Genomic DNA, 10,265 nt, shown 5'->3' with positions numbered 1-10,265 from the left:
TGTTTTCAGTGATTTCCACAGACCATGGAGATGCTTGACACGGCCGTGCTACCCTTCTGGCCAAGGCGCGTCTGGCACCTGGCGTGCGTCTTTTGCTTAGTTGCCATCGCGTTCAAGCTGGCAAAGCTGCTAATGAAGAGGAGAGAATTCGTGCGGGTGCTTCAGCCTTTCCCGGGACCACCTAAACACTGGCTTTACGGCCACGTCCATGAGGTACATATATCATATTACGCTCCGGTAACCCGTTGCATACTCAGTCTGCGCCACGCATAGGAGAGGAGATTATATATCAGATTACATTCTCATGGTTCATCAAACCATATTAAGTGTATTTTGGCAGAGGAAAGGTGATCTCAAAAACATCATCCGTACCTGATGCGACAGAGTTAATGGGTTTGTTGTCGTGTTGCATGATTGTCAACCATAAATGATGCATCCATAGGCAATGTGATCGCAGTTGGACTCACTATAAATCATTCGTGTTATGTAACTCCGATGAAAATGTTTATATACTTATATTCTGTGTGACGAGTTGGTGCATCTTTGATACAGATCACTTTAATTGTAATGCTGTTTTTGTAGGCCCTGTATAGCCTTTATTGTTGGCCGATGTGTACCGTGTATTGATTTTCAATTGTAAATTATAATGCAAAGTAAACTAAAATAATCGGAATTATTATGATGTTTTATCTCATCGGGCAGTTTCCCCAGGACGGTACAGATTTATACAAGGTCGTAAAATGGGTGGAGACGTATCCTCTGGCTTTTCCCTTGTGGTTCGGGCCATCCGTAGCCGTTCTGCATGTCCACCACCCGGAATACATGAAGACTATTTTGGCATCCACAGGTGTGGCTTCTATTCATATAAACTACGCTACCACGCTTCCATTTCGACAGGACGACATTTATTAATGTGTTCCTTTTTATTCTGCTTTCAGAGCCGAAAGACGACTTTGCATACAACTTCCTTATTCCATGGATAGGTATGATACGCTAATTTCACTTGTAGCAAAATATATAACAAATTATGCATTCCATTATGCAATATTAATTAGAGAGAGTGTGTGTCTCGGAGAGAGTGTAGTGTAGTGGCGGGGTGAGAAGTTCCTTTAGGTAGTAGGGTGGGTGTTGGTCCGTTTTTGGCTTTGTAGGCGAGCATCAGTGTTCTCAATCTGATGCGGGCAGCTACAGGAAGCCAGTGCAAGGGGACCGTAACAATAGTGAGGTGTAGGAGAACTTCGGAAGATTTAAAACGAATTCATCATGCATGCATTCATGGCTGCATAGTGCTTGATCTCAGGCAGGTAATAACTGCTCAGGGCAGTAGTACAGGGTACCATGCTTAAATCGGACATGACACCGACTCACCCGTCCTCCATCTGCTTTGCAGGGAATGGTCTGCTTGTGTCACAAGGTCAGAAATGGTTCCTCCACAGAAGACTGCTCACCCCTGGCTTCCATTATGACATCCTGAAGCATTATGTTACACTCATGGCTGAATCTGCAAGAGCCATGCTGGTGTGTCCATGCGCCAGAAATTGCGTCCCATTTCCTCAGATTCTGAAAGGCTTGTAAAATGTCGGCCATTTTTATTGTACTGTAGTAATTTTGTAAAGTGGGTGCCACATGAGGCAGGGGTAGCTAATCTTATCTGCAAAGGGCCATTGTGTATGCGGGTTTTCGCTGCAACTAATTAGGTCACTAATTACAGGACTGATTGGCTGAAGAGTCCTCACACCTGGGTTGACCTACAGGTTATCCCAAAAACCTGCATACACACCGGCCCTTTGCGGATAAGATTGGCCACCCCTGACCCTGACATAAGGACTTTATAACAAGCCATATTAATGATTATTTTGCATACAATATTTACATAACTATATTTATACTTTCTAGTACTTATGGGTATGTCATGTATAACCACAAAATAAGTCTGCAGTCCTCAGCATTTATAAATGCTCATGTATTGCCCTGAACTGTTATACTCACTGATCAAAGAAACAAGAGCATCTGGAATTAAAACAAAGCTTCAGATCACTAAAAGCATATCTAGGGCTATAGAGTTGAATTTTCCCTTTTCCTTTTGAATCTTTTTCTGCAAGAGCCGTACAATTCACATCCCATCTCACGGGTGTTAGAGTTGAGCTGGGTCACTTTCTTCTTCAGGACAAATGGGAGGTTTACGCCGACCAGGATGAGCCATTCGAGCTTTTCAATCACGTGAGCTTGATGACACTGGACAGCATAATGCAGTGCGCGTTCAGCTGCAGAAGCAATTGTCAGACCGAAAGGTAAGTCGGCACAAGTTCATTTTCTTTGTTTGCTTCCAAAGTTCAATCCCTCTTTATAACACCACCTGCCAGTGCAGTGCACCATGTCAACAAAGAGGTCAACATCAGGAAACCAAAGGTGGTTTCCATGGAAACCAGATCACACTCAAGTCTGATGTTGTAAAATATACAGCCTAGAAGGTTTAGTGGCAACTCATTATGATGCCTCAGCTGATGTGTGCCTTCATAGATGGATAGAACCATCGGAATGCCAACTGGATCTCTAGCTTGATTTACTGTTTTATGGCACTTTTTCCCTTTTCCTTCCCCTCTAGTGGCATCAACTCCTACATTCAGGCCGTCTACGAGCTGAGTTACCTTATAAACCTTCGGTCCCGCACCTTTCCTTACCACAGTGACATAATCTTCTACCTCAGCCCACATGGTTACAGATTCCGGAAGGCCTGCAAGATAGCACATGAGCACACAGGTCAGTAGCAGGTAAATGCTCCATAAAACTGTAAGCCTACTAACGGGTGATGTTGTAGACTGTCAATTACAAGTCAAGGGTAAGGTGCCCTGGGTTTTAAAGATAAACACGTGACATGTGAGTGGTTTCCTTGTTGTTTTCACTTCAGAGGAGGTCATTAAACAAAGGAAGGAGGCTCTGAAGAATGAAAGGGAACTTGGAGCAGAACAGAAGAAGAGAAACCTGGACTTTCTTGATATCTTGCTGTGTGCAACAGTACGTTTCCAATGTCGCCTGATTCCAGCTGTAGATTTACTGTAGGTTATATAAACAATGATGTTACTGTTTATTTTGGAGAGAAACTACAAAAACATACACAGCAAGATGTCAGGAATTCTTTTTTTATGATGACCACAAGTACCAGTTTACCAACCAGTTCACTGACCATTTTTTCCCTATGTAACAAATTAAAGAATTAATCATAAACAACTGGTATTTAATATGTGGGGGAAAAACAGCCTGGCTGTTGTAGATGGGAAATGTAAAATTGTTAAGATGACAGTACTGCTTCTACAGCATAGCCATCTCTTGCAGGACGAGGACCAGCAGGGGCTGTCAGACGAAGACATCCGCGCCGAGGTGGACACGTTCATGTTCGAGGGACACGACACGACAGCCAGCGGGATCTCCTGGATATTCTATGCCCTGGCCGGCCACCCCGAGCACCAGGAAAAGTGTCGGGCTGAGGTCATGGACATCTTTAAAGAGAAGGACACCATGGAATGGTAGGATTTCCTGATGACCAAAATCGCATCCATAATATTCTTCAGCTTTTAATACCGTAGAACGGGGGTAGGCGACCCTGAACCCAAAATATTTCACTGATATCCTTTCATTCTCGTTTTATTTCAGTGTAGGAATACAATAAACTCATTTGTATCAGTATTTTTTCTATAAAAATTTCCTGAGTTTGTTTGGCTAAAAACTGGAGTAAAATGCAAGTGTCTTGCAGCCCTTTCATGTATCAAGGGATTTGCATGTTTTTTCTGATCATTTTTCAAAAGATGCAAACATTGACTGTGTTTTTTAAATTAGGGAAGATCTGAGCAAAATCCCATACACCACCATGTGTATAAAGGAGTGTCTCCGGCTCTATCCGCCGGTCCCTGGGACATCGCGGAAGCTGACGAAGCCCATGACTTTCTTCGATGGGCGGACGTTACCAGAAGGCATGGTCATAGCTAAACTTAGCTATTTCATTGTTACATTTCAGTTCATACTTGTATGCATTTAGATGAAAACAAATCATGGATAATTCACACCAGAGAAAACAGAAGTTCAGTGGACCACTGTCACAGACAATCCCTGACCTCTGTCAGAGGCAGCAAGTTATATATTAACTTCTTTTAGTATCGCACCACAGAATGAATTTTTATATATATATATATATATATATATATTTTTTTTTTTTTTTTAAAAAGGGAACTCATGTCATCTGCGCAGAAAAGAGAAATGTAAGGGGAGTGAATCATTCAAGCAGTTGCTATCCTAGGAGGGATAAAGTATTCTATGAATGGCATCATAGTCCAGCTTGGAAAATAGGGCAGAAGTCATGGCACTCACTGGATCAGCACCGAAAATAACCAGACACATATCTGTGCCTGTTTTTGACACCCAACCCTCTCGCATGCACTGGCAGGTTTCCTCGTCGGAACCAGCTTTTTCGGCCTTCACCGGAACCCCATGGTTTGGGAAAACCCCCACGTAGGTATCACGAGTGTGCAGCAGTACCGTAACCTCACACAAACTCACGATGCAGTGACACATTACAGACTATGCTTGTGCGTAAGAGTTGCATTGCAGCCTTCCCCAAGAATCGACGTTTACCTGTTTCACATTAGCATGATAATGCTCATTAAGGGCTAGTGCGTGAACAAGCAGCTCTTATGCCTTTAAGATGAGACCCTCTATCTCTGCAGGAGTTCAACCCCCTGAGATTCCTCCCGGAAAACTGCGCCAAGCGCTCTCCCCACGCCTTCGTGCCCTTCTCTGCGGGCCCGAGGTTAGTACCCGCCCTCCCTCATGTGAGCTGGCTCCCAGGAAGACAATGCACTCGGGCTTAGCACCTTGTGAGTCATCTGTTTTCATTTGTCTCTCTAACTCCTACTTTCCACAGGAACTGCATTGGGCAGAACTTTGCCATGAACGAGATGAAGGTGGCTGTTGCCCTGACTCTGAAACGGTACAGACTGGAGAGGGACCCCAACTTTGTTCCTAAGATGGTCCCACGGTTGGTGCTCCGCTCCCTCAACGGCATCCAACTAAAGATCAAGCGTGTGACGCCCGACCCCTGAGTCCCTGCCCCTGCACCCTATAAAGACAGACATTCCCGCTCGACATGGTGCCTTTTACAATTACGTTAATTATTCCAGACAGTATTAGTGTCGATGTCGTGGTGTTAGTGGTTATACTGAAATCAGGAAGATTTCAATCTTAATCCGGATTTTTTCCATAGCAAATTGAAGAGATGCACTCTTGTCAAATCATCCTGGAAAATAAGCTATTGTGTTACCAAGCCAACAGTTTGCCAGACCCTCCCCCCTAAATTCGTACATGATCAAAGACGTTGATTAAATGTGGCTAAGGACTGCTCTAGGACACCTTCAACTATGACATCAGGCTAAAGGTTAAACATACTAAAACTAAAAATCTGTTGGAGTTTTTTGAGGAAGCTACTCAGGAAGTTGATGATAAGAAGGCCTATGATGTCATCTACTTAGATTTCCAAAAGGCTTTTGATGTTGTTCCCCACAAGAGGCTCTCACTTAAACTCAAAGCGACAGGTATTTTAGGAACTGTAGCGACCTGGATTGATAACTGGTTAACGGATAGGAAGCTGCGAGTAGTTATAAGAGGCTCAATGTCACAGTGGGCCTGCGTTCATAGTGGGGTACCGCAGTGTTCAATTTTAGGACCACTATTGTTCCTAATTTACATAAATGATATAGACACCAATATATACAGTAAACTGGTGAAATTTGCAGATGACACCAAGGTGGGTGGTGTAGCAGATACTGAACTAGCGGCTCAGCAGCTACAGTGGGATCTTAATTTAATTAGTGACTGGGCTGACACCTGGCAGATGAAATTTAACATAGACAAATGTAAGGTACTCCATGTAGGGAGCAGAAATATAAAGTACAGGTATTTTATGGGACCTACTGAAATAAAGGTAGCTGATTATGAGAAAGACCTTGGTGTGTATGTTGATGCTTCCATGTCTCATTCTCGCCAGTGCGGGGAAGCAATAAAAAAGGCCAATAGGATGTTGGGTTACATCTCCAGGTGTGTGGAGTTTAAGTCAAGGGAGGTAATGCTAAGATTATACAATTCCTTGGTGAGACCTCACCTAGAATATTGTGTGCAGGTTTAGTCACCATACCTTAAAAAGGACATAGCGGCCTTAGAAAAGGTGCAGCGTAGGGCCACAAGAATGATTCCTGGTCTTAGAGGAATGTCATACGAGGAAAGGTTATTTCAGCTAAATCTGTTCAGCCTCAAGTAAAGGAGACTGAGGGGGGACATGATCCAGGTCTATAAGATTCTAACAGGTTTGGATGCTGTTCTACCGAATAGTTACTTTAGCATTAGTTCAAATACAAGAACTCGTGGCCATAGGTGGAAATTAGCGGGAGAACATTTCAAACTGGATTTAAGGAAGCACTTCTTTACACAGCGTGTAGTCAGAGTATGGAATAGTCTTCCTGATAACGTAGTGCAAGCTGAATCCTTTGGGTTCCTTTAAATCAGAGCTAGATAAGATTTTAACAACTCTGAGCTATTAGTTAAGTTCTCCCCAAGCGAGCTCGATGGGCCGAATGGCCTCCTCTCGTTTGTATAGTTCTTATGTTCTTATGTTCTTATCACACTTCCAATGTGATGCTTCTACAGTGATTCTCTACAGAACTTCTTTCGGAAAACAAGTTAGGTATTCTACATGTTAATGTGCCAGAGGGTACATGAATACTGGGGTTCTGTGTTTTAATTATTTTATTGAGCTTCTGTTGAGACAGGAAGACACTAGCCCTGCTCCAGACTGATTCAGCTACAGTCGGTCAGTCAAGAGATCCGCTGATCGCACCTTGAGTACACCCCGCCAACTTTCAGTTAGTCCGTCATCGGGTCTTCTACATGCCGTTGTCACTGTGTTTGTCCAGTCTTTAAACACTGCTCTTCTCTAACCGTTAGCTGCTGGAGACGTCGCTGTCAGTGCAGTGATAGTGTCCAAGGTGCAATGAGAAAGCCAGTGTCACATTTCTGGGAAGACCAGTTCTGTTTTTACTCAGGCTACAACTGGTTTCCCCATTTCTATTTAAGCTTTTAAGGGTAAAATTCACGCTTGTTCAATAATATATTACATTCATTCAAGAGGCCAGGTTGAGACAGGAAGACACTAGCCCTGCTCCAGACTGATTCAGCTACAGTCGGTCAGTCAAGAGCCGCTGATCGCACCCTGAGTACACCCCGCCAACTTTCAGTTAGTCCGTCATCGGGTCTTCTACATGCCGTTGTCACTGTGTTTGTCCAGTCTTTAAACACTGCTCTTCTCTAACCGTTAGCTGCTGGAGACGTCGCGTCAGTGCAGTGATAGTGTCCAAGGTGCAATGAGAAAGCCAGTGTCACATTTCTGGGAAGACCAGTTCTGTTTTTACTCGGGCTACAACTTAAGTTTCCTCATTTCTATTTAAGTTTTTAAGGGTAAAATTCACGCTTGTTCAATAATATATTACATTCATTCAAGAGGCCAGGTTGGAAAAATCCCTACAGGAATAATATCATTAGGATGGGGGAGTTGGATTATTTTTTAAAAGAACAGGGTCACCAACACTGAATGGCAATGGCTGGACTTTGCACTTCCCATTAAGGGTTCAGCTCAGTAAAGATCATCAACTGTTCTCATCATGTTGACGCGTGGTGCAACCCAACCACAGGAGAGCATAATCTCCTAAGGCCTGATTCATTCTCATTTCTTTTCAAATTATTTTCCATTCTCAGTAAGCAGAAGTAATTTTTTTTCTGGAACAGCAGCCATGCAACATACTAAGAATCAACAAATAATCAGAATGTAAATGAAATAGAAATGTTTCTAATTGGCCTGGGACTGACGTATATGTGCTCTATTTATCCACTAAGTACGCAAATTTATTACCAAAAGGCAGAGGTGGACAAAATACACAACTCCAAGACTTGAGTCAGAGTACAGGTACGTCTGGTCGAATATTTCTCCAATACAAGTGAAAGTTCTTCAATCAGATTCTTCTCGAGTTAAATTACTGGAGTACTTGATTTAAAAATACTTAAGAATTCGAAAGTATGTCAGAATTCTGACTTTAATCTATTCAAATAATATGTTCATGGTGGCCCTAATCCTCTTCCGTAATGAACACAATTTGGACTTACAATCCTCTTCGTTTGTATGTCTGAAAGTTTGAAAGTTCGTAAGTAGAGGAGCGTCTGTGTTGTTGCCACAATGTATTTACAGAACCTAATGACTTAATGAAACAACCTATTGAATGCATTGACTTGCGCGTAGAACCTGTAGAATAAATAGCTTGTGGAACATGATACAATAACTAAAGAAACACAACTGAATCAACAGAAGGACATCCATTGTCATTTTCATTTAATTTACCATCCTCCCTATCCCACTCCCACAAAACAGCATGGTAATGTTCTGACACAGCTCTGGCCGTGTGTGTGTGTGTGTGCGTGTGTGTGCGCGCACGTGTGTTCATCAAGCAGACAGTAGAGTTCCTGTAGAAGGAAAATTAAAAAATAATTAAGCAACCAACCCAGTTACGCACCTCCAGCTGTATAACTGCCCAACAGTAACCTGAGTGACAGCTTAATTAGGAGTAGTTTACTGTGATTGGTTTCATTTTTTCAACGAACACACTATCGCACTTAAAATTCTTCCGCTAATGTAATTAGTAAAGATAACCTTCATAGAAATGTAGTGGAGTCAAAAGTACAATATTTGTACTTTTACATATACTGGATTAAATTTACAGGTGCTCAAAAAATGTATTTGAGTGCAGTTCTCAAGTAAATGTACCTTGTTACTTTTCACCCTTGGTGAAAAACCTTGTTTATTTTTGAACAAAGTCAGTGTTCAAGCGTCATCAGAGTGATTCCTGGCCCACACCCACCTCCTGTAATGATTGTGTTAGTTTTGTGAATAACACGCATCACTCGAAACTGAATGATTTTTCTCTCAAGGTTGGTGTCAAATGTTCCTCTTTAATGACACAGTACTGGACTCCGACGTGCTGAGACATCAACTTTTGTTGATGCACTGACAGATCCGCACGCCCGTCTGGCGACAAGCATCCTGTCAAATTAATACCCGCAGCCGGACAGCCACCCCGTCCCTTTCCGACAGATTTCTCTTCTAACTTAATGCTGGGTATTTTTTAAGCCTACGGTACCGTTACCACATTCCTCTACATGTGAGTCTGAGACAAAGCGTAAGTATAAAGCAATGTTTAAATACATATAGATATCAGTTTACACGAAATATTACACAACACCCCGTTTCATCCTGTACTGATCAAGCTAAGTAATGCTCTTCTTCTTCCAACATGCCCAACTTATCTGTAATTATTTCACATATATGAGAAATATTTATCTACTCCCGTGCTGCGGAAATATGCTCACTTTAACCGCAAAGGAAGCATGCGGAATGTTTATTTCTCATTTTAAACCTGGGCAGTGATGGCAGAGGCAGCACATCTGTCCAATATGACCAGTCACTGGAAACCGAACCGCTTCGACTTGCTCCGAACCTTCTACCTGTGAAAATTTACATTGCCTGCCATCCGCAATCTGCCCCAAGGTAAAAGGGAAAGGTGGAAGTCTCATTGGGGTGTCGTTACTCACAGATTGAAGCTGGTGTAGGTCGCCACAATCAAAACCCACAAGCGCGCGGTTGAGTAAAAAATGTGAGTTGAGGACAGATAATTCGCATCTGAACTCAAGAAGGTATGGGGCAAATCTGGGAATAACCTACATTCTCTGAAAGTTGCACTGTCACATTTTATTGGCCCAAGGAGAATTGGTGTCTCCTGTTGTAAGCACAATGCACAAAGATGCATTTTCGTGCACAAGGCAAAGAATGCACTGTTATCAACACATTCCTCTGATTATTGCCAATATGTAAGACTTTACTATGCTCAGGATGGTGAACTTAATTCATCCATGTGACACAGGGATGGGTGGATGAAATTAGGACAGTTTTAGCACAATGGAAGTACAGTGGGGGACGGGTTTGGAAAGGGCAAAACAATCTGGGCATACCCAGATAGCACACAACATTGAATCAAGGTTTTGCCACCATCAGTTTTTCAATATTGAAAATCTGACCAAAAATCAATTGTTTCAACGCTGTTAATTTAACACTGACCATAATTCAACGTAATTTAACTATAATTCAACGTTGAAACAATAACATGGTGCAATCTGAATAT

At 42.5% G+C, this 10,265-nt stretch overlaps 1 protein-coding gene and 1 long non-coding RNA gene across 2 annotated transcripts; one reads left to right on the top strand and one right to left on the bottom strand.

Moving 5' to 3' along the window:
• Positions 1 to 24: 24 nt before the first annotated feature.
• On the top strand, positions 25 to 6,077 carry LOC111848898 (cytochrome P450 4A25-like). Its single transcript, XM_072716271.1, has 12 exons — positions 25 to 213; positions 703 to 847; positions 939 to 983; positions 1,391 to 1,518; positions 2,167 to 2,291; positions 2,606 to 2,760; positions 2,909 to 3,015; positions 3,334 to 3,524; positions 3,835 to 3,968; positions 4,439 to 4,503; positions 4,719 to 4,801; positions 4,916 to 6,077. The coding sequence occupies exons 1-12, from the start codon at positions 25 to 27 to the stop codon at positions 5,091 to 5,093; spliced, it is 1,545 nt and encodes a 514-aa protein (XP_072572372.1). The 3' UTR covers positions 5,094 to 6,077.
• Positions 889 to 10,007, bottom strand: LOC140592596 (uncharacterized). The gene is made up of 3 exons (XR_011992948.1): positions 9,679 to 10,007; positions 2,649 to 2,734; positions 889 to 2,264 (listed from the first exon to the last, which is right to left on the bottom strand). It is a non-coding gene; the product is annotated as an uncharacterized lncRNA (long non-coding RNA).
• Positions 10,008 to 10,265: the final 258 nt, after the last annotated feature.

This window comes from Paramormyrops kingsleyae, chromosome 9 (assembly GCF_048594095.1).
Source record: "Paramormyrops kingsleyae isolate MSU_618 chromosome 9, PKINGS_0.4, whole genome shotgun sequence".
Lineage (NCBI taxonomy): Eukaryota > Metazoa > Chordata > Actinopteri > Osteoglossiformes > Mormyridae > Paramormyrops > Paramormyrops kingsleyae.
Note: the sequence above shows the minus strand (reverse complement) of the source record. Positions and strands in the feature narration are given on the sequence as shown.

What these genes read in the sequence shown, in the direction of transcription:
- LOC111848898 (XM_072716271.1), top strand. Translation starts at nt 25, where the DNA reads ATGGAGATGCTTGACACGGCCGTGCTACCCTTCTGGCCAAGGCGCGTC. An exon ending in ATATCTTGCTGTGTGCAACA is followed by an intron (nt 3,016 to 3,333) that starts GTACGTTTCCAA and finishes CATCTCTTGCAG; the next exon opens with GACGAGGACCAGCAGGGGCT. An exon ending in TGGGCGGACGTTACCAGAAG is followed by an intron (nt 3,969 to 4,438) that starts GCATGGTCATAG and finishes ATGCACTGGCAG; the next exon opens with GTTTCCTCGTCGGAACCAGC.